Below are 24,118 nucleotides of genomic sequence, written 5' to 3'. Positions count from 1 at the left end.
AACCGCGGAGCCGCCGCCATTTTCTGAGGTGGCGGGGCGGGCGGACGGGCGCTTGCGCGGGCGGGCGGCCCGGCCTCCCCCTCGCCATTAGCCGCTGCTGCGCCGCGGCTCCGCCCGGGGCGGGGAGCGGAGCGGGGCGAGGAGGTGGCGGGGCTTTCTCCTCCTCCTCCTCCTCCTCCTCCTCCTCGGCTTCTCCCGTGCTCGCTGCGCCCCGGCGAGTCGCCTCGCCTCGGGGTGGCGGCGGCGGCGGCCGGGCCATGGTGCGTCGCGCCCGGCTGGCGCTGGTGGCGGCGGCGCTGGTGGCGCTGGGGGCGCCGTGCGGGCAGGGGGCGCGGGCGCTGGAGTGGTACACGGCGTGGGTGAGCACGGCCTACGTGGAGCCGCTCAGCAACCGCACGGTGCGGGGCAACACGGAGAGCGGCCGCTACGGGGACAGCTCGCCCAAGGAGAGCGCCCAGGGCTTGGTAGGCATCCCCCGCGGCGCCTCGCCCCGCCACATGGAGGGCTGCGCCGCCGACACCGACTACGACGTGCCCCTGCCGCCCGGCGGCCGGCCGGCCCCCGACGGGGAGCCGCCGGCCTGGATCGCGCTGGTGGCCCGCGGCGGCTGCACCTTCAAGGACAAGATCACCAACGCGGCGCGGAAGCGGGCGGCGGCCGTGGTCATCTACAACGAGGCCCGCTTCGGCAACAGCACCGTCTCCATGTCCCACCTGGGTGAGCGCGGCCGGGGAGAGGAGGAGGAGGAGGAGGAGGCGGCGGCTTTGTCTAACGCGGGGCCTCGGTGGCGGGGAGGCGATGCCGAGAGCCGCTCCTTCCCTCGCCTTCCCCCCTTCTCTATCTCTCCGCACCCCCAGCTCTGCCCTCCGAGGCCGTGGCAGCGAAACTGCGGCCCCAGGGGCTGGGGGGAAGCCATTCCGCCCAGAGCCCTCCTTTTCCCCCCAGCAGCAGGAGGCGGGCAGGCTGCCTCTCGCACAGGAGCACGCCAGGTCGCCTCAAGATGCCTTCCGCACCTTCAGAGGCAGAGCTGTAGCTGTTTGGGAATAGCTTTCTGGTACAGTCTCTATTCTAACAATCATCTCCCGTGCAGGTCTGTGAGGGCAGGGAGGGAGATAGAAACGTCAGGTAGTTCTGAGGTGCTGGTGGATGAGGTAGGGAAACTGATGCCTAGAGAAAAAACGTTGACTGGGCTCGTCTGAGCATGCTTATCTGTAGCCTGCAGAAAGGCTCCGTGATTCCTGCAGATACAAGGGCTCCGATGCTCTGTCGCTGCAGCTTCTGCTCAGGCTGTGCAGCTAAAGCACACTGCTGGGTTTAACGAGCGTGTCCATATCAAATGCTTAACCTAAATGGGGGGGAACCCCTCAAAACCGTGCTGTAAAAATCTGTTAGCATTTGCAGGCTTCCGAGGAACTGGAAGGTCTCATCTGAAGGACATAAAGGCAAAGCAGACCATCAGAAACGCTGAAAATGCGTGGTACTGGTGCAGTGAGTTTGCTAATGCCCAGGCCATCTCTTGGTGATGAGGTGGGGGAAGACCAGCAATTTGGTTGAAGTAGAACTATATGGCACTTCTAAAGAAAATAAACGTGCTTTCTTTAATACAGTGAGCTGAAAATCTCTTGGAGCTGTTGCTTCCATAGCATGTATAATATACTGGATGTATTGGCTTGGCCCATTAATCCACTTGGCTTTCTTAATCCACTGAAAGTGGAGGTGGATGCTAGGTAAGATCTACCTTCAGTTTTGGTTCCGTGTGGCAATTAAGATTCTTCATTTTGTAACTTTTCTTACTTTTTCTTTCCTTGTTGCCACTCTATGTTGGTCAATCAGTACAAGTTTTTTTTTTTTTTTTCCTGCAGGGTGGAATTTTCCCACATTCCACTTCATGCCCCGTCATAGCCTCTCATAGCTATTATTTGCTTTTCTGTGAAATCTCTTCTTCCTTATCTTATTTTCTCTTTTTTTTTCCTGTCATCTCTGTTGTACAGATGACCTTCTTGTGTTGATGCTTCAGTTCAGACTTGCTGCTGTAGTTACATTTATTAGTGGTATGAAGAGAAGTCCTCCACGACTTCTGCTGCTCCGTTAACATTTTCCTTTGTAACTGTCAGAATTTTGATGATAAAAACTCTACCTATGTAAAAAAAACTGTGTTTTAGTATAGTGTACGTACAAGCATACATTTGTACTTATTTATACTGACTCCACAAATGCAGGTTGGACCTCAAGATGGTTTGGATTGGGTGGGAATATACCGTGTAAAAATATAAGCACTATCTTTGAGTAACAGATTTTTGTTTTATGGTGGGAACTTTCAAACGAGTAAGTGTTTAAACTAGCTACTAAAATTTGCAGTGCGCTTTGCTGGAAGTAGAGGGAAGAATTGCTGCTAGCGTTTTAAATCTTGGATTGTTTGAAGAAAAAGTCTGTGGAAGGTAAGGGAGCATATGGAATAAAGCGTTTTTACAGGATTTGAGCTTGCCATTTGTCTGAAGGGATTTGTGAACTGGCATAGAAGGAAACCCTGCTTGTGAGAGGAGTGCTCAGAATGAATACTGTAGGAAAACTGCAGTGCTGTAACTGAGGAGTGGAGTTGCAGGCATGAAGCACATCCACTGAGTGGATTTGCAGTTGGTGGCGCTGGAAATGGTGTGAGATGGAGCAATCGTTCACGCTGATAGAGGTGCAGCCTGAGTTACATGCGGATGATAAGTAGGTAACTTTCCTGATTTGGTGTTTTTAGGCTTATTCCAGCTTGAGTGTAAAGATTCTTGATTAGGCAAAGAGGCGATTTGCTCTAGCTGTTGTCAGAGCATTTGATGAAGGACAAATTCTGCAGTTTAGTTTTTCGTTTTGTTGGTACCTTGTGTGCTTCGTGAGTGCAGTGAGTAGGGATTTTAATTACAGTTTTGGAGCAGAAGAGCCAAGAGTTTGAATATGTAACCTTGCAATCCTGTTCCTTTTTCTAGAATCAAGCCCTTCAAATATGACTTTTTACTGATGTCTCGTGTATTTCAGGCCTTTGGTTTCTGTCTGAATTGAAATGTTGGAAGTCTTGTCTCCTTGAGGGAAGTAATAGAACAACTTCATGTGTGCCTGAGGAGGTTTTTTCCAGTGGAAAGTATTTATTTTACCTGAATGACTCAAGCAGTTGCACTTGTTACTGAATCTGAACAGTATAAACTTAAGTTTCAGTTTCAAAGGAATATGGACATTTTTAACTGTTTATTTCTGGTGCTGGTGGTGTGGGAACTTAATGTGATACAGAGGCTTCAGATTCCTCTCCAACCCACTGCCAGCTAATATTTGTATACAATATTTATTTTCTTTTTGGAAAGGAATTTGAAGTGGCAAGGTGTGGAGTGTTGTGGAGAACAGAATAATGAGTTAGAGGTGTTGTGCTGGTTGAGAAATTAGCGGGAGGCAGAGGTATATCGCAGAGGAAAGAAGAAGGGGTCTTTTGGTTCTGTATTTTGTTACACTGACGATTCGAAAAGCTCTTGCCAGCTCCAAAGAGGCAAGGTTAGGGTCATCTTGGCGTCCGCTTCAACTCGTTGCCGCATTTCTTTCAGAGACCCGAGTGCTGCGTGGGATTCTCGAGTGGTGCATAACTTCTGTGTTACTGATGCCTTCTACTGAAGGCTTCTGGTGCTGTTGTGCTAAAAGGGCACAACTGAAATGAGTGGCTTGCTTAACTTGGACAGTGACTTACGCTGAGCTGCTGTACTGTTCTGAAGAAACAGAAGTGACTTCAAAATGCTGATCTGTTATCCTATATGGAAAAGGACAGGCGCATTGGAAACCTGTGTGGAAAGAAGAAACCTGTGTGGATGTGTGTACCTGTACCGGTTGCTTAACCACTGCCTCTTCTGGTTGCACGTCCTGCTCCTTCAGGCAGGTGGAAACACAACACAAACCCAGGATGTGGGGAGCTGGCACTGGGTTGGGTGGCTGAGGACCAGCTCGTCATCTGGTCGCTATTGTGCTGTTAAGCCTCGGTGGAGATCAGAGGCTTTGTTCTGCAACCAGGAGCCAAAGAGCATGTTCGATGGTAATTGTGGCGATTTAAGTAGGATGCCTAAATAGATCTAAGGGCTGACCTCCAGAGTTTTACCAGGGTGCTCAAACCTTGAGAGCTTTCTGATGTTTCTCCTCAGGACAAAAAAAAGTATATTAAAAAATATGTATGGCTGCAGTTGCCTTCTGGATGATTGGAAATGATCTTTAAGGTAGACGTAGGACTGAATAGAAACGAATGTGGCAGTTTAAGATGCCTGAAGTCAAGATTTTAATCTGCATGGCACTCTTCACATCAGGAGAGTGATGACTTCATTTGCAGGAGAAGGCTGTAACAATATGAGCAGTAAAACTGACCTTGGCGTGCTAGCAGGAAACGTACCTTCATCTCCAGAATTTCAGACTTGTCCTTGTTTCCAGGTATCCTTAGGATTTGCCAGCTCTCACTGCTCTACTTGGATGATAACGCTTAAAAAAAGCGCACACCAGATTTCAAATCTACCTGATTCCACTGAAGCATCAAGTATATCTTAAAAAAAAATAAATTAAAAAAGGGGGTATTTAGGGTATGAATGCGGCTGCTTACTGTGGGGTTAGAAACTAGTATGTAACAGTAAAGCCACGAAAGCGTGCTCTCAAGGCATGAATGTGGCACTGCGATTTTTATAGGTGTGATTTATGGTCTCCGAGTTGCGTTGCAGTTGAAGCTGATGGGATGACTCAACAGCATTTGTCTTTGAATAATGCGTTTTCAGAACAGAAGTCTAAAATTAGAGCGAGGAATGAGTTAAAGTCCTTAGTCTTACAGGCTGCTCAGGGCAACTGCTTCTCTGAGGCTGCTTTTGTAACAGTGGGTATCAATTTTTTTCTTCCCCTCCTTGTGTCTCATGACCTTCAAGGCCATCGTGTTTAACTGAGTGTGTCTCTGATAGATTGATCACAAGTCTTTAAAACTGTTAAGATGCTTTTAATGGAAATTTGCTTAAAAATGTATACGTTACTTGTGTTAGATCCTTCAAAATGGAAGGTGTCACAGTATCTAGCAGCTGTTGCACAAAAATACGCTGCCTTCCTATTCAGGTAAATAACCGGCTGATAGTTGGACGTGCTAGTGACAAAACAGAAGTAGGAATTAATGATCGTTGTGGGTTTTAAAGTAGTTTTGGTGTTAGGAATTGTGGAGCGATCTATGTAGCAGGTTTGAACCAGCTCTAGATTATGGCTTTGGGAAGGAAGTCTGTACTGATTGAAAAATCCAGGCTGCTTCCAGTCTTTTCTTCTCCAAGTCAGAGTGAAACGACTGAAGCCTTCCTCCGAGGCTCCTGGCACTGTGCATAGACTGTCCTCAAGCTCCCATCCTGGTATTTGTAGCTCCTCCAATTGATTAAACATACGTGGAAATCAGGATCTTGGGTCTTGGGGAGAAAGCTCTCAGCAATGTGGGATGTGCTTCTGCCTTAATGTTTTTTTTTCTTGGTAATTCGTAGAGGTGCAGCACAAGGACAGAAAGCAAGGAAAGCTTCACCCACCTCTCTACAGGATTCCTTAGCCTCTCTGGTAATGCTTTTGGGCTGGTTTCGGGAGGAGAACAGTATTCGCTAACCAATTCTTAGTGTGCTTGGACTTGTGGGATCATGTGAATAAGCACGTTGTTGGTGAGTAGGACTAATTAGGAAGCGAGTTGCTTGTGGATTTGTCCTGTTTGTCTTCAACTTCACTGCTTTGTGCCACGTACGAAACCCGCTGGACAAGACAACACATGCTGAGAGCTAGGTGAGAGCTGCCGGCGAGCAAATGCGGGATGGCTGAGTGGAGACCGAAGCTGGGCCTTTCTCCACTAGCACCGTTTTCCTCGTGATCCTCAAAACTTTGAGAAACCCAGCCCTGTTTGGAAATCCTGCTCTTGTGCCAGGTCTGAACACGGCCGGCGGGTGTAATAGCTCTTACAGTAGGTGAGCACGAGTGGGCTGGTTGCGTAAGGTGGAGCTGAAAAAGGCTGCCTGGCGTTCAAATAGGAGGATTATTCAGCTCGTAATTGGGACTTTTAGTGTTTCATCCACAGCCAGCCGTCTGTACCTTCTGTAGCTCCTGCGAGCTGCGCTTTGTGTGGCAGCAGAGTGGTGTGGCCAGCAGAGCAGTCTCAGCTGGAGGGGTTGTTTGAAATGCTTAAGGCAAATAGCTTCGTGCTGTTGAAGGAAGTAGGTGAGTCCAAAATGGTTGTTCTTGTTTTTTTTTTTTTTTGTTTTGTTGTTGTTTTCTAAACCCCACTTGACACAACGCTATAAATTAGGCAACCATGTGTTTTGACATAGCTTCTCAATAGAGAACATAGCTGGGAAGGGAAAAGGCTTCCTCTTCAGTGGGAGGCTTTGCTGCAAGTAGATAGTCCTGTGAATCCGAAAAGGTAGCCCTGATGTTACAGCTTTAGCTTCTCTGTTCGGAAAACCCCTCTTTCTTCCTTGACTTTCTCCCTGAATCAAGCTTAGTTTCACTTTTTCTCAGAGGTAGGAATGCAAAGCAAACTAGAAAGCCATAATTTACCAAGAGCGTATAGCAGTGTCGGTACACACAAAAGTAAGAGCTATTTGAATACAACTGGCATAGACTGGTGAAGAGGTGACATTTTAATAAGTATGTTTGCTTGCCATTTATTTTGTAATACGTGTCAGGTGTTTCTGAGACAGTACTGGAGATGCTCCTAGACAAAACTGAATAAGACTCTAGTCACAAGAGATCTTTGTTTCTGCTTGTTGGTCTTCATGGTATCTTAACTTGTTTGGCTGTGGTACGGTGGTGCTTAAAGTCTTTTCTTGGAGTTAGGTGCTTTTCTCCCCATATGGATTGAGTGCTTTTGAGTTTAAATATAATTAAAAAAAAAAAAAGTTCTTTGGTTGCACGCTCCCAGAAGAGTCCCAAAATTTTTCTTTGCAAGTCCTTGTCTTGAAGTCTCATTAAATTCTGAGTATTTAGTATTGAAGCATTTAAATGTTTAAATTGAAGTATTTAAATGTTTAATGTAATTGAATATTACCTGTTTTTTTTTGTTGTTCACATATCCAGCCTAATTGTGCTGTGCATTCCAATTCAAACTTAATTGAAGGCGTCTCTTTTTGTGGTAGTTTATATACTGTCTCCAGCTGCAGCTAAAATTCTTACGCTAACAAAGACCAGCTGCTCTTGAGTTGCATGTCAGGACTTTAGCAAATTCCAGATGAGTGGTGTATAACTTGCCTGCCTTTTGCATGGCATCTCTGCCCCACCTTGCTGTACGGAATGAGGAGGATAGGACTTTGATAACAGTAAAAGTGCATCTGCTGAAGTTCCTCTTCTGCTTGAGAGTTTCATAATGTAAGTAAAGGGTTCTTTATTAAACTTAATAATAAGTTCTATGCCTAAAAAAAAAATAGGACTACTTTGCAGTTTTAATCTCTGTTCTTAATTGAAGAGACCCAAATTACTGTCAAGCCAGAATGCCAAAATTCTTACTCTCTCTTTTTTTTTTTTTCCTCTCCAACAGGAACAGGAAACACAGTGGTGATAATGGTTGGCTATCCAAAAGGAATAGAGATACTGGAGCCAGTACGAAGAGGCATTCCAGTGAAAATGACTATTGTCGTTGGCACACGTCACGTGCAGGAATACATTAGCGGTCAGTCGGTTGTGTTCGTCGCCATCGCCTTCATCACCATGATGATTATATCGCTTGCTTGGCTCATATTTTACTATATACAACGTTTCCTGTATACGGGATCACAATTTGGAAACCAGGTAATTGCAGATGAGGCTCTAAAGCATTTGCAGTTTTTGTGTCAAATCAATTGCCTAACTTTTTTTTTTATTGAAGCATTGTTGAAGACCTGTACCTTCTTGCTACTGTATGATCTATGAACACTACTCAATAATAGTTGGTGAGGATAATAAATAATGAGCTAATTGGCATCGCAAGCTTGACTAATTGTAATTATTAGATACCACTGTGGAGTAATGGGAAATATATTTAGCCAGTCATCATCAAAAACTGAATAAAGCCAGCTTCTTATGTGATTTGTCACCTAAGTTAATTTCTCGTGTCAAAAGGACAGAAGTTATTTTCATTCTTATGTAATTTTCATTCTGAAAGTACAGGTTACACTAACCAGAATATTTTCTTTAATGGGGAGAGACCATAGTAATTTTTTTCCTAAGATGCAAGTAATTAGGGCTAAAATTTTTGTTTCTAAAGCTTTATGAAAACTGCTTGTGATACCTGTAATCTGAACTGCAGCAGACTGGAAGGAGCACATGTGGCGAGATTCAGCTCTTTTGGACTGTCAGAAGTTCTGAGTGTGGTAGGAGTACTGGAAGGATCAGGAAGAAATATCTTTGGTCCTGCTTTCTTTGCCCCTTCCAAATCCATGTTTTTCTCTGAGATAATTTGAGGGGGGTGGGTGGGGGATGGAGATCAAAAAACACAAAACCAAGGATTTTGACTTCAAGAGTCTGAGCTCTGATTATAACTTACAGGACTCTCTTAGGAAAAGAAATGTGCAGTCTACTTGAGGTGTTGATTCCCTTTAGTCTTTTTTTATTAATATTTATGTCTTAGCATTCGTATTCTGGGAATATTTTCAAGAAAATAAAATTTTTGAGAAGTCTGTATAGAAAAAAAGAGGGCATTAGAACACACGAACTCTTTGGTGAAGAAAGGTATTTCTTCCTGTTACATTGGCTTTGATACAATTCACACCAGGGGGACTTCAAATGCTTTATAGTTTGTGTTATTTAGATCGAATGCGATGTTTCCCAAAATAAGTGCCGCAAACTCTTAATAGTTTGTCATCTAAATGCTTCTTAATTAAGTAGTCTAGCATTAGAAGGCCATAGCACTTTCCTTAGTTCTTCTTCTCTTAAAAATACTGTTGAAAGAAAAAAAAACCACAAAACTTCATGAATATCTTGGCCTAGATGCGTTGTTAGAAGTCTTAAAGTGAATTTGTGAAACAAAAATTTACTTTTCTAACACAAATTTTATTTGTTTGGCTTATTGACTTCCAAGTAATTAAAACTTGGAAGTCAATTATGGTATGCTTTAAAACAAGCTACTATGTAGCTGCTAAGTGAAGGAAAAGAAGGGTATCTTATGGTTTATTCTAAAATTAGTTTAGCAGTAAATCTTTGGAAGAACTCCTTGCTACTGAAGATGGAACGGGACCATACAGGAAATCCTGAGCTGGTAGAGAAGGTAGACTAGGCTGCTGCTGGTCAAGTTCACTTAGAGGGAATTGTCAGGCTACTTCTTAGCATCGCTTGCTAACTTACAGTATTGATTTTCTTATTTTTTATTTTATAAAGGATATAAGTCATTGTAATTATCGTTAAAGGGGGAAGCTGCCATTAAGTCTTTTTGATTCCCATATAGTGTTTCATCAGTGAGGGATCCTGCTAGACAGATCAAACTCTAATTGGGAGCGTTTAGTTTCCAGCAGTAGCTATCTCTTTGTCTGGGAATACAGTACTGCTTTATTTTCTCGCTTCCCCTCCAAGCATAATTAGGGCTGTTACTGTATGGAAGTCCAATATGGTGCCTCACGTCTGTTAAGCCTTTCTTGTCGTCTCCTTTGCATAATGCGTCCTTTCAGTGTAAAGCTTTGTATAATGTGTTAGACAGTGTTTAACCGAGGGGAGGTATTAATAGCTACAAGCAGCCTTTTGACCTGGTAGCCAGCTGTAGGCTACTCGGCAGGGTTCCACCTTCTCTCGAGCTCGCGTTAAACCTACGTACAGCCTGCTTGCTCATTGCTTTGCTGAACGAGAAGGTCTGGTTATACTGCTGTTGTTTCAGCTCTGAGCGCCTCTAAAGTGTAAATTAGCTTCAGTTTTCCAGTGTGGGAAGGCCCTTGGTGCAGGCACTTACTGTACAGGACTACATGCGTCAGTTTGGCCCGCATAGTTGTGTGCCAGTGGAGCCTATTGTTAGAGCAGTATGCCTATAGATAATGTTTTCTATTGTGCCTCAGGAATGCAAAACTTGCAGTCCTTCAGCATCTGCTGGCTGGAAGTATTTCGTAAACAGATTATCTAGCATTCAGAAGACCTAATAATCCACATGAAAAATATTTAAGCTTTGAAGTGTAACTCTTATAACTAGATTCTGTACTAATACTTCAAATTTTTTTTCAAGGGACATAGGAAAGAAACCAAGAAAGCAATCAGCCAGCTTCAGCTGCATACGGTGAAACGTGGAGACAAGGTAACATGGTGGCTTTCATTACTGTTGAATGATTTGAAATCTCTTGTAATGCCTTTATAGAGTGGAAACTGAATTTATTGCAAGATAACCGCAGTGTGGCTCTTACAATTTTAGGTTCATTTTAGTGGCTTTGCCTAGAAGGCTGATTTTAAAATTGAAGAGTCAAAATTTCACTATTTATGAAATGTAAAGCTGTTTTGCAGAATGTTGCAGGAAACTAAAAAGGGCTGATACTGTAGAAATGAGGAAACACTGATCTTATCAGCGCTTGAAAACATCAACAGGTGGATTGTGAAATACTTCCGAGGACCTATTGACTGCACAGTTTGTACAGCTGATGTAATGTTTTCTTTTCATTTAAGGGAACATCCATCTTTTTATTGATAAGAAAGCCTTGGTAATCTAAAGCTTTGAAAATGAAATACTTGACTTAATCTTTTTTTAACTTACATTAAGGAGCAGTATAGGCTTGAATGTTTAAAAAAATATATTTTTTTATATTAGGATGAAACTATTCTAAAGTTTTAGCACAACTTTCAGAAAGTTAACTTCTTGAGTATAAGGCCTAAACTCACAACTATTTGAACAACTATATGAATTAGATAAAATAACCAAGGTTTTGAAAGGAAAATGCTATTTTATTCAGTTTCAGGCATCTGTGAAGCTAGACGCTACATTATTGTCTGACTAAACTTCTGGTTCCATATAGTTGTTTTTTTCCCACCCTTATTTGTCTTATTTGATTAACTTTTACTTAAGGACTGACTTGCTTAGGGGTGGAAAAACAAGGATTTTCTTTTAAATTGATTAATATAATTAAGGTGAGAGAGGACATTTAAGAGCTTCAAAAATGTGTTTCAACGGAAGCTATTTGGCTCAAGGGAGTGTATGTACTTCATGTAGTAAACTAGCTTGATTTTAAAACAGGCTTTTTCAGAGCTTGCCTTTTTTTTCCTTTTATGCATTCAGCATGCTTAGCATTTTAAAAGTATTTGTTATTTTAATTAAGTTGTAAATTCCATCAAAAAATAACCTATTTCAAAACTGAACAGAAGGATGTACATACTTCTGTTTATACAATGGTGAAACTGGAGAGAAAGGAAGATGGAGCTGAACCAGAAGTTGCATAAAGCAGTAGCACAGCATAACATCAGCATAAGAAGGAATGGATGTAAAAGAGTCATGATGAACTCTGTGGTGAGGACCACAGTGAACCTGTTAATTGCTTTTAAGTTGATGTTCAGTCAGCCTCTAAAAGGATTGTTTTAGGAGACTTTGCATCAGGAATTTCCTTCCCATCAATATACCTGTGAGAAAAAAAAAAATTATAAAAACAAATAAAATTTTAACTAGGTTATTGTACAGCATGCTGGTAGTAACTATGAATGTCATGTTAGATAAGAAAAGTAGAACAAAATTAGATTAAAACATTTAAAATAAAGGTTTTCTGCTTGGTAAATCATGGTTTACCATTTGATTTGAATCACCAAATTGTCAGCAAATTTCAGTAACTTACTGATGCAAATGTACCTTCATGAACTTTTCAGAAAACTTCTCAGAAAAGACAGTCCTGTCTCTATATAAAGGAAAAACGTACATTAGTATTTCAGTCACTATGTTTGAAAGTGTGTAACTGTTGTGATATACAGTACAGTCTTTCGTTATCACTTCTTTCGGAGTTGAGATGTTTAACTAAAAATAGGTCAACATTTTAAAATTGTATTTGCTATCACGTAGATCTTTCTGAGAAGCTTATGGGATTATTGCGAGATGCACACATTTGGTTGTGTGCTGCGTGCTTGGATTTTGTCTCCTGCAGAATGAAGAAAAAAACAAAACAGAATAAATGTGTATCTTATTTTAACTTTGCTTATTTTTTAACAAGAAGATTTACTTGGGAATTTGAAGCATTAAGTATGTAAAGTAATAGCATGTAAAGGAGGGAAAAGCTTCCCTTGAACTTGAAAGTTTGTTTGCAGTACTTCATTCATTTGAATGTTTGTGGTGATTTTTAACTGCTTGGGTCAGCAGTAGACATGAAATATACTTGTAGGAGATGAAAGGGAAGTTGGTCTGCTCTGTGTTCTTCTAATGCTTGTTTTATGCAACTCAATTAACACTGAATTACTTATCAGGAGGTACCCCTATCATACTTGCACTGTAAGTATAGGTATGGCTTCAAGATGGCAGAAAGACCTGTTAGGGAAGATATATAGCCCTTAAAAAGAAATAAGCTGGGGGGCAAAAATCCTATGATTTGGCTTCTCTGGTGTGAGCTTGGAGAGATGTTGTAAAAATCATCTCAGATTGTTACTTCAGTTCTCCTTCTCTAGCTTACAAAGGATATTTACTAGGTTGTGGTAGAAGAAAAAAAAAAAATGTATGGGAAGAGGAGGCTTGTAGTACTTAACCCTAAGAATTTCCTCCTACTTAATCTCTTGCAAGTCTTTGGGACCGTCAGTAAAAATAAAATGAAAGCACAGCGCACTGTTTTATTTTATTTGTGACCTCTTGTAAAATTCCTTGATTTTAACTGTCCATTGTTCATTGGGAGCAGAGTAAAACCTTAAAGACAACGTTTGAGGTATAACAAACGGCTTAAGATACCATGTGTAGTTATTTAAATTAGAAAATCTGAATTGGGCTGCTACTTAATATTTGGTATCAATTGATCAAATTGCCTCTTGATTGAATCTTGATTTAAACGAGGGAGACATTTTTATTTGCTAAACCAATTTATACTGTGTTTTGTGAAATTATATATTACTCAAAGCTTGTTCTGTAATTACATGTGACTGTAATTTACACATTTAAATGTGTTATTTTCAGGGTTTAGATGTTGATGTGGAAAACTGTGCTGTGTGCATCGAGAACTATAAACTGAAAGACACTGTTCGAATTCTGCCATGCAAGTAAGTCACCGTAATTATTCTCTTCACTTTGTACTATGTTTTCCCAAAGAAAAACTCGGTGAGTCTTCTGGAAACTCTTCTGAAAGTGATGGCAGAGCTGAAGCTGTGCCATTTGTATGGCCTGTTACATGTCGAAGGGCACCAGGAGACAAGACAGTACTTCATATTTATGGGGGAAAAGGAGCAATTGGGAGAAGTGTAAAAATGAAGTAGAGCTTTCTTAATATTGTTTGAATTGTACACTGTTGAAGTGATAGCTCAGTAGTGTCATTGTAGTTAGTAGCATCTTTTATTTTGGATTAGCATGACAGATAAAGACGTTTCCAGAAGTTATGGTTATGTCTGTCCTGTTAATTTAAGCAGTGCTTAAATGTCAGAGTTACAGAGGAGTTGGGTTACCTATTAAGGTAGCAACTTGTGCTTCTCTTGAAAGAGTAATGTCTGATATTTCATTACAAGTTCTAAAGGGTATTTGTTTTCTTTAGGCACATCTTCCATAGAACGTGCATTGACCCTTGGCTTTTGGACCACCGAACTTGTCCAATGTGTAAACTAGATGTTATCAAAGCTTTGGGATACTGGGTATGTTGCACGCTTACCTTTAATCTTCAAGAAAAAAGCACAGTGCAGGAAGCAAGGCTTCATGTAGCTGTTCAGAATGACAACAGTTGTTACTTGGCTAGACTGAAGAAGGTGGGCAAAGAAGTGAGTTTCTGATGAGAACTGGAAAAAGTGAGGCTTTTGGGTAGGAGCTTAGTGTGGAAGAGCTTATGAATCCTCTGTGTACTCTTCTGTGATTATCATTTTTTTCTATCAACAGCTGACAATAGTAATGAAGTTAAAGCAAAGGTGAGGCAATTTGCCCAAGCTACAAAAATATAAATTCAGTAGATCTTGTGTATATAGTTGATATTGCTGAGAACTGTGATTCAAAGGAAATAGTGATTTTTTTCTATAGTTTAAGTGTATTTATGTATGCTTCCACATATGCTAAGTGCTTTATCCCTGTAAGTGGGCCAGTACTGAGAACCTTCCTAAAGACATTCATTAGAAATTGGTTAAATAGAGAAAATGATGTGCTCTCATTTCTTCCTGACAGCACCAGAAAAGAGAGATGAAGACACATGCGGTAGGTTACTTGGTCACTGTTGATAAGTAGTCTTGAGTTCCACTTAAGTGCCGTAGGCATGAACGTACCTCTTCTCCTCTACTGATCTATAGAGGTCTTCAGAAAACAGAGGCATTCCTTGGTTTCAGGGTTTCAGGCTTCCTTTCGTTCGCTAGGTTTGCATTTCGACTAGCTGTTCTCTTACTTCATTAGAGACTTAGAAAGCCTGTGGATGATTGACTTTGCTTTGTGAAAAGAGACAATACTCTTGCTACGTAGTATGTATGTAGGCATATATTGTCTGTATATATACATATAAACATGCACCACATCATGGTGGTTCTGCGTAGTAAAGCTTTATCCAAGAATTGCAGTCTTCTCATGTGAAATAACTTGTTACATTAATATTGGTACGTTAATGGCTTACTACTAGCTCATTTTCAATTCTTGGTGTTAATATAACTTGTGTTACATGCAATGAAAGGATATATCCTTCTGTATGGTCTCAAAGCTGAGACACTTTAAAATACTTCTATTCCTTGAATTCGTACTGCTGTAGAGTACTGATACCAGCCCTAACCAAGGGGAGTAATGCCTCCTCTGCTTGTTGGCGAAAAGAATGTGGGAAGCAAGTTGAGCAGGGTTATGTTAAGTACAGAAGCTCAGTTCTTTTTTCTGATGGAATGGGGGAAATGTCTTGCTTACGTGTCAACCATTCAAGTCATGCTGAAATAGCAATGTGAGAAGTCATTCGGGTTTTCTAGCTCAGTTTTCAGCCTGATCCAGGTTGTCCAACCTGATTTGTAAAGTGTTTGTGTGAACATCTTGTTGATGTGAGGACAAGTGTGAAGAGCAAGGCAGTTCTTCCAGGAGTGTGCTGGCTGAGTGACGCAATGGCAGACACCAGTGTGCAGCCTTGTTACAGAACTCTGCTGAACTCTGCAAAGAGTCTGAAAGCTGACCTCGATCTTATGGTAAACAATTTGGCTGCTTCAACTTTTTCAAAGGGCTCAAGGTAGAAGGAAGGTAGGAAGCCCAGTTACCTGCCTTATGTTCTGCAAAAAATAGGCTTCTAGTCACAGACTTCAATGATCTAGTTACTACTTCTTAGGGAAAAAAGAGAACTGCATTTCACCATTTCACCTTGTCTGACTTCCTGACTTAGTAGAGCATTATTGAATCTTGTATCTTTGCTTATTTAGCTGCTGAAATTTTGGAAACAAAATCATTAATCCTTTCCCCAGTACACATACACACCTGGAGGTTAGTATCACGTGTGTCTTAACTTGCATTCAAATGTAGTTCTATAGCTTATTTAAAATTAATGTTTTGATGCTTAAGAAAGGATCAGCATGGAATTTCTTAAGGTGGGCCCTTGGTAAATGAAGAGGGGGAAAAAGGTTCATCGTCAAGTCCCCAGAAGAGCTATTTCTACTGTAGTGTACTTGCTCATGTTTAACTTATGTTGGTATATTAATGGTAGTTACAAGGTTCAATTTTAGGAACAGAATTGTGCATGTAGGAGTTATGATCCATTCTAAAAATTGGATTACAAATATCTCGTGCTGTACAACAGGTGAAATAAGTTCCTTTGCTCATGCTGCATACGTTTTGTTCCTGCAAAGTGAGAAGCTGTCACACTTGTATTTTTGGGACAGGCTTTAAAGTTAGACTGGAGGAAGAAGAGGAGGGAAACTGTTTCTTACATCAGATGTTTGTTCACCCCAGTAAACAAATCTAAACTTGCCAAACTACTGTCATTGAAAAACGGCAGTTTCTAGACATGTGAAGGATCAATAGGTTTGCTCAGTGAAGACTTGATATGTGCTGAGCGTGCTCCTAACGAGGCTGCAGCAATGCTGTTCTGAAGTGTTGAAGTACTCCATCTGAAAGGCTGGCTGGGTTGACTGCTGCCACTCTCAGCTTACTGAGTTTCTTTGGTTTCTGACATTAACGTTGGAAGTAGATGATATTAAATATTGTGCCCATGAGGTCACCTATAATAGGCAATACTAGGTGAAAAAAAGGTCGTTTTCTATTAACGTGATGTTGTAAATATGAAGGCGTGTAGGTGGGCAGAAGTGTGAGTTAATATATTTAATTTTGAAGGGGGACTCTGAAGACGCACTTGAAGTTCCAATACCTGAATCAATAAGTGGCAGTGTTTCAGTTGGAAGCCTGAGTATCGCTTTACAAGAAGACGACAGAAATGAAGTGAGTGAATTGTCAGCTTCTTCCACCAGTGAATCTGTATTGCAGTGTACCAGTCTAAAAGAGGATGCGGGCGAAACCACAGCATTACTTGGTAAGTAATACTTCAGTTTATCACTTGACAATCCTTGATGCCATTAATTGCATTAGAAGGAGACTTTCTCCAAGTGATGTTAGTAGTCTTAGTACTGCAGTGCAGACCAGATTGAGTGGTGTTACTGCTGATGTTCAAAAAACACAAGCAGGTAGATTTTGAGAGAATCCCGTAAGATGAAGAAAATTGGTCTTAAAAGGAAAAAAAAAATGTAAATAATGTTTTGGGAGGATTTCTTACCTAGAGATAGAACCTTATATATACATGAATATTTGATTTGTTTCCAGACCTTAGATTATTGCTCTTTATGGGTTTTTTGGGTTAAAAACTGGCTGGATGGCCGGTCCCAAAGAGTTGTGGTGAATGGAGCCAAATCCAGTTGGAGGCTGGTTACTAGTGGAGTCCCCCAGGGCTCAGTGCTGGGGCCGGTCCTCTTTAATATCTTTATCGATGACCTGGATGAGGGGATCGAGTGCACCCTCAGTAAGTTTGCAGATGACACCAAGTTAGGTGCGTGTGTCGATCTGCTCGAGGGAAGGAAGGCTCTGCAGGAGGATCTGGATAGGCTGGAGCGATGGGCTGAGGTCAACTGCATGAAGTTCAACAAGGCCAAGTGCTGGGTCCTGCACCTGGGGCACAACCCCAAGCAGCGCTACAGGCTGGGAGATGAGTGGCTGGAAAGCTGCCTGGCAGAGAAGGCCCTGGGAGTACTGGTTGATAGGCAGCTGAATATGAGCCAGCAGTGTGCTCAGGTGGCCAAGAAGGCCAACAGCATCCTGGCCTGTATAAGAAGCAGTGTGGCCAGCAGGTCTAGGGAAGTGATTGTCCCCCTCTACTCGGCTCTGGTGAGGCCGCACCTTGAGTACTGTGTTCAGTTTTGGGCCCCTCGCTACAAGAAGGACATGGAGGTGCTCAAGAGAGTCCAGAGAAGGGCAGCGAAGCTGGTGCAGGGTCTGGAGAACAAGTCTTATGAGGAGCGGCTGAGGGAGCTGGGGTTGTTTAGCCTGGAGAAGAGGAGGCTCAGGGGAGACCTCATCGCTCTCTATAGGTACCTTAAAGGAGGCTGTAGAGAGGTGGGGGTTGGTCTGTTCTCCCACGTGCCTGGTGACAGGAGGGGGAATGGGCTAAAGTTGTGCCAGGGGAGGTTTAGGTTGGATGTTAGGAAGAAATTCTTCACTGAAAGGGTTGTTAGGCATTGGAATGGGCTGCCCAGGGAGGTGGTTGAGTCGCCATCCCTGGAGGTCTTTAAAAGACGTTTAGATGTAGCCCTTAGTGATATGGTTTAGTGGAGGACTTGTTAGTGTTAGGACAGAGGTTGGACTAGATGATTTTGGAGGTCTCTTCCAACCTAGACGATTCTGTGATTATATGTTAAGCTAAAAAGGTGAATCTAGAAACAAATTTTCTTCTAATTCCTGGCTTCTAGATGTGGATGTCAGTAATAACCGACATGGAGAGCATCTATCTAATGGAAATTCCCACTGAACTGCTTCACGGAAGATACCTTGAATAGACTGTTGAAGAACTATTATTTTTTATTTAAGTAGTATGAACTCTTGTCTGGTTAATGGAAAAATAACAATGTAAATTATTTTACCTTTCAAACTTTTCTAGCTGGTGTTCCAAAAGGGCTAATAACTAAGAATTTTGTACACAAGAGGATTTTATAAAACTTCCTCTGGATGTCTCATCCTATAAAAAGATGCAATAACCCTTTTTCTGTAAGCATTATTACAATGTCGTTGTGTTCCAGAGGGCTGTAACAAAGTTGAAGACTAGGCAGTGAAACAATGTAGAATGTCTAATGGATAAATATTTTGGAAGCACTATTTGTGATCCGTATGTATATATATGGAGAACACTTACAAGGCTACAACTATTAAAATGTTCTGAAAGTTCTGTTGTAATTGGAGATGGACGTACTTAAAAGACACAATCTAACCTTTGAAGGAATCAAATAACTTCATGGATATGTTACATATCCTTTTTGGTGATGGAAAAAATTACCAGTTGCAACTTTCCTTACATGTAACAAATACTGATTTGATCTTGTAATGTGTTCCACTCAGAGTGGATGCTGAGAGAAAAGGAGACTTTCTCCACCTTGCTAGCTTTTGATACTGAATTTGGCAGTAATAGGTTATGCAAGGTGGTCTTCACGTGCTGAGCATGTAGACTTGTTTCGGTATATGCACACTGGTTACCTCTTTCAGTCTTAAACTCAGTAGAACAGAGGTGAAGGGCTAACTATGGCTAAAATATTTATTAGTCTATTTATAAAATTTTACTTAATTCCTTCTTATTCCTGCACCCATCCTGTCCCACTTTATGTAAAAAATTGGAACTGTTTCTTAAGAGTATACAAAGTTTGAATTTTTTTTCTTTGCATAGAGACGCTAGAAATCTTCTCCTGGAGACTCCATGGTGGGAGTTTCCACTGGGTTCGTCACTAGCTTTTATTCCTTTCTTTTAGATTAGCAGTATTGTGCCTTATAGTAAAACACCTATGAAACCTGAAGCATCTGAGAATGAATATAAACCCTGGCATCTCCCATTATGACCTCTTATTCAAATATTTATATACTGTAAGTGGTATAAGGAATTGCTAAACTATTTTGTAAAGAAATATGTATATTTAAAACACTACTTAACTGTGTTAAACGAATTGTTTAGGATTTTAGCATTGTCATGTTATAAATGTGCTATGTTCCTCAGTTTTTTTGGTAAAGCTGTTATTACAGGTTGCTTAAAACAAGGTCTTTTACTAGACGTTTGTTTTAGAGTGTATTTTGTTTTTAAAATGTATATTTGGAATGTTTTTAAGAAAATATGCAATTCTTTTTCTAACTTATATTGAGCTTCAGTAGAAGCAATAACTTTTTTTTTAATTTTAGAATGAATGTTCCAGAAATGAGAGGTTTCAGCTGGGGAAATATAATCTGAACTTCTACTTTGCAGAGCAGACGTTTGATCCTAAATTTCCTTTGAAATATTCTTCCTCATGCCTACTTAAAAAATAAATCTGCCTCTTCCCTGTAGGAGTGTAACTTTTAGGTTTACTGGAAAATTATCAGGTTGTAGTTCTGATGTCACCAGCAGGTGCAAGTTTTTGTGATGCCTTTATCTTACAAGAAGCACACGAGAATGGAATATGACTGACCAACCACCTCCAACACTGAACAAATAAAAAACAACCCACAACTAAAACAATGTAGAGGGACGCTTGTCTCCAAAAGAAGCCTACCAACATTTCCAGAACTGCCTTTTTAACTATCTCTTCAATATTAAAAACTAAGTCTTCTCCCTCTTCCTTAACACAAAACTGAACATTGATTTTTAGTAAATGTTGAGAGGGTTTAAACTCTAGCTCAAGGAGGAACCAAAACGAGTTATCAAGAGAAGTCTTGTCAATCTGTGGATTGTGTCTTGCTGATACCTGCAGTGCAGTATTCATGCTGGAGGGGAGAACTGTGGTAAGTACATCAACTTTTAAGTAATACTTCTAAAACAAAATGCCTTTCTTCAGAACCAAAGCTGAGAGCTGGAAGAAAATCTAGATAACCTGCAAACTGACAAGAGTGCCTATAAAATCTGAAGTGTTAACAATTTAGAAAAATGGCCGAGTGTGAAGACTGCTAGAACATGTCTTCTGCTGCATCTATACCGGTTACATTTAAGCTTTCACAAGAACAGTTTGCACATAATTTGTGATATATTTAGGTCTTGTAAGGCCAGCTGTGCTGCTGAGGAATGATGACAATAAAAGGCCGAATTGCAGTGCCTCCAACAAGCAGTTTGCTCTCCTCGGAAGCACGATGACAAAATCTTCCGAAGCGAACATTAGTCTGACCTCAGTCAGACAGCTTATTATGTGCGTTAGCAAAAAGAGTGGCAGTGTAAAAATACAGAACAGGAAAGAGGCCATCTGTGGAGCTTAAAGCAATAGCAAGAGGCTTAGAAACATGAAGTCTATCACCTACTGTTAGAACTCACTTAAGGAACGTTCAGAGTATGTGGGTGTAGGCAGCTCTAGGTAGGTACAGGTTTTTGCTGATCTGGACTGACTCTGTTGGATCAAACCTGTATTTCTAGTTCCTAGCACTGTAACTACCAACAGCTCATATGAAGAGCAGAGCTGAGTCTTCCTCACCATCTGGAGGATCTGTAATCTGCCTTTCTGCTTGGGCTATTTCCTGCCTAATGTGGGAGCTGATGCTGTATGCTCTGCGGGTTCCCTTCCTAGCTGCATGTTTTTCATAAAACATGCAGGAGCCTCTCTCTGAGATATGTCCCTTTGTCAGATTTTGCTGAAGTCACCCAGAGGGCTTCTTACAGCAAGCATATATATAAAATAAAAAAGCAAAAGCCCAGTGCCAGCATAAAGTAGAGAGCCCTCCAGTGGCAGTGTTGAATAAATAAATTGGAGCAAATCCCCAGCTGAATTGAGGGATGTTATTGCAGAATGATGAATTGCATTAGTAGGCATCATTAATTATGATGTTACTGTTGGGGAGAAAATTTGCGAGGTGCAAAAGATGTAAAAAGGAGCTGTAAACATCTCAAAATGGACTGGTGTTTAAAGTGAGACTAAAGCCCCCCTCTTTGGTCAAAGATCTTGGCTTATTAATAGTCAAGTTGGAGAATAAATAACTTCTTAAACTAGCTTCAGTTTTCAGACCTGTTAGCAAGCAAAAATGAACATTTCAGATCTAAATGCATGTTAACAATGACTTTCATTAGCAGTAATACCAGTTTAACTAGACAATTGAATTTTTTTCACTAATTACCCCTAATAAAAGACCAGATTTTTTTTTTGACCCTAAGCAGAAATGGGCTTGAAGCAATGCTTGGATGAGATTCTCTACAGTATTAGGAAAAATTGATTAGACAGCAGTAACTCCTTCCCCAGGCCCCCCACCCACCAGCTGTATGAATATCATCCGATTGGTTGCCTGTTGCCAGTAATCGGTGCTATGCTCTTAAGAGGAGGTATGTCAGAGGAGTTGTAGGATGGTTTAAATACAGTGAGAATGTGTTTAACTCTTACTAAGCTAATGAACTGGGCACTGGTATAATAAAAGCCCAATTTTGGTAGGAATATACTTGGGTAACTTCTGTTCTGTGCTAGGATGTAATTGGGCTCAGGGAAACACTGTTACACCTACTTTTTTAAACACGCCAAGTTTTTTTTTAACCACTTCTTGATTGAGGAGTGGTCACCCTGGTTTTCCTTCCAGCACGCTAAGCTTTCTCTAAGACAAGCCTGCAGCAGTTGTGCAGAGAGGAGCCCAGCAAGCAGATGGTGGTGATCATTGTCCCGCTTTTTATGCCCTGTGGTACAAAGCATGGCTGAGACAGGCAGAACTGTGCTCGCAGGTTTTGATGAGCTCCATCAGAAGTGAAAGTGCTGGGTTTACATTATGGTGGCAACAAATAGGCCAGTGGGTTGGGCTGTTTATTTAGCTCCCCCCAAAAGCAAAATTCTCGTGTCTAGGCAAGAACAGACATGCAGCTACCGTTAGCGATACCAGTTGTCACTTGGAAGTGTACACCAGTAGGTTAAGAAGGGCAGTGTGAATTGGCAGAATATTTTTTTCAGTTGTTGCCAAGGCTGCAAATACATAATAAATACATGGGTTTGGTGCATGTAAGCATTCCAGCGTTCAGTGAAACGTGGAACTCCTGCTCAAAAGAGCCTTAAGGGCTCTGTATCACTGCAGTAGTGATACTGTTGTGGAAAGTGTGTGGGTAATTGGTCTTGGTCTATTTTTTTTGTTTTGAGTGGAGAGGTTGCATGTGTAGTTTCCAGTAGCTGGATTTCACTGGTTGGAGTTTCCATCATTTCGTTAGTCTGAAGCTCAAGTCCAAAGCACTCGATACTGAACGCAGTGTTTCTGTACTGAGACTGTTAAGGAAGTACTGGCTCCACTGTTCTGTAAGGAGAGGTGATACAGAGTTTAGTAGAGGAGTCAGCTGGCAAGATTTTGTCAGGTTAACCTGGAGGGAATGGAGTTCTTGGTGTGGGCAGCTTGACAAGAGACTGTTCGCTTCCACCAGCCTGAGTGAGACTTCACAAGATGGCTCAAACCAATTTAATAGCTTGCTGTTCCATGAGAGAGCGGTCCTTTCTAGTTTTCCACACCACCTATCAATTACTTACTTTGTTCTGGCTCTCACATTCAAATTAAGAGTATGTGATGCATTCAGCTTAAATGGCAGAAAACTAAGTTCCTGAAAGTTAAATATTGTCAAGGTAGGAAGCTGTGTATCCTTACGGTGCGATTGGATGAGCCTTAGAGCTGGGCTCAGGGAACGAGGAGTTGGGGTGGAGAAGGAGGGAAGAGCAAGACTGGGAGATGGAGTTTTATAATAGAGCTGTGCTGAACTAAAATTACTGAAATGAAAGACGGCAGCAGCAACTTTCTCTTTTTATAACCAGAATTGGTGAAAAATAGTAATATATTTTCTGTCCTTGAGGCTGATCTTTACTAGGTGTTCTTTTTCTCTCGCAGGTGGTATGTGAAGATTAAACATGCACAAATCAAGCTGGAGGCTTTTGTTCTTGTTCAGTATGGGTCCTGATCTCTCTCCTCAGATATCCTGCTGTATTGCAAAACTTGGTTTGAGAAAGTTTAAAAGTAGAATGTCTCTATAATTGCATGTGTTTGTGTGAAGAATGCATTGCCTGGAAACTGTCCATTATGCTTCCATTGGACCTGAAGCTAGTTTTCACCACCTGAAACATGGTAATGATAGTGTATTTTTAAACGAGCATATCCTTCTGAATTGAGAACAGCGAAATGAGTTTCCATCACTTCATTAGTCTGAGGCTTAAGTCCAAACTTTGTATTCACTTCTGCTTAAACATAACTGCAAATAACCTCTTGAACTTGCTGGTCTCTGTCAACAACTATTCACCATCAACCCTTACGGTAACGTTGTACTAACTCGGTTGCATTGATTGCATCAAGCACTGAACTACTCTTCCCATTGTGTATGTACAAGTGTAAGAATGTCAAGTTATGCATTGTTGATGTAACTTAATGGCTAAAAGCTCAATTTCCATAATAAATTATACAGACCTTTCAAAAAGCAACACTTTGCAGAAAACACTTTGTAGAAGCTTGAGGGCTTTCTTTATGAGGGTTTTCTTTGTTACACTTGTGTGAACAGATCTGGGACACTCAGAAACAAGCACAAAACCAGCTTAACTTTGTGCTGGGTAGCTAGGGGGACACTGTCTGCAGTAGTTCACATCCTTTCTGGATGTTGTGTTCTCTGCATAACCCCTATGGAGCTGTGGTGGGTTGAGCTGTGCTGAGAAGCTAAGGGCTGTGGGGCCAACGTTCAGTGTGTAAGGCTTTTGTTTTTATTCATTGCTTCATTTAAAGCTCAAGAAGGGAGTTCTAAACAAAAGATTAAAAGCTATATGCTTTTTTTTTTTACACCACTTTTTGAAGAGGGACACTAACAGGGAAAAGATGAATATGGAATAGTTTTGTTGTATGTCAACGTTAGTTGACGAGAAGCAGGCAAGGTACAAA

At 41.3% G+C, this 24,118-nt stretch overlaps 1 protein-coding gene across 3 annotated transcripts; it reads left to right on the top strand.

Moving 5' to 3' along the window:
• The first annotated feature begins 61 nt into the window (after positions 1-61).
• On the top strand, positions 62-23,666 carry RNF149 (ring finger protein 149). Of its 3 annotated transcripts, XM_080602035.1 has the most exons (9): positions 62-717; positions 7,538-7,788; positions 10,181-10,249; positions 13,079-13,161; positions 13,647-13,743; positions 14,261-14,290; positions 16,379-16,574; positions 18,001-20,047; positions 23,087-23,666. In XM_080602035.1, the coding sequence occupies exons 1-8, from the start codon at positions 258-260 to the stop codon at positions 18,057-18,059; spliced, it is 1,245 nt and encodes a 414-aa protein (XP_080458161.1). In that variant the 5' UTR covers positions 62-257; the 3' UTR covers positions 18,060-20,047; positions 23,087-23,666. The 3 variants fall into 3 exon arrangements, with proteins under 3 accessions (XP_080458161.1, XP_080458162.1, XP_080458160.1); XM_080602036.1 differs by lacking the exon at positions 14,261-14,290 and having other exon boundaries at positions 71-717; XM_080602034.1 differs by lacking the exons at positions 18,001-20,047; positions 23,087-23,666 and adding an exon at positions 15,472-15,532 and having other exon boundaries at positions 119-717; positions 16,379-16,514.
• Positions 23,667-24,118: the final 452 nt, after the last annotated feature.

Source organism: Anser brachyrhynchus, assembly GCF_964034855.1.
Source record: "Anser brachyrhynchus genome assembly, chromosome: 1".
NCBI lineage: Eukaryota > Metazoa > Chordata > Aves > Anseriformes > Anatidae > Anser > Anser brachyrhynchus.
The sequence above is the reverse complement of the archived record's forward strand: the minus strand, read 5'-3'. Positions and strand labels throughout refer to the sequence as shown.

Bases quoted from the DNA above. Each gene is read 5' to 3' on its own strand.
- RNF149 (XM_080602035.1), top strand. From the start codon at position 258: ATGGTGCGTCGCGCCCGGCTGGCGCTGGTGGCGGCGGCGCTGGTGGCG. The intron at 718-7,537 runs GTGAGCGCGGCC...CCTCTCCAACAG, and splicing joins CGTCTCCATGTCCCACCTGG to GAACAGGAAACACAGTGGTG. The intron at 7,789-10,180 runs GTAATTGCAGAT...TTTTTTTTCAAG, and splicing joins GATCACAATTTGGAAACCAG to GGACATAGGAAAGAAACCAA.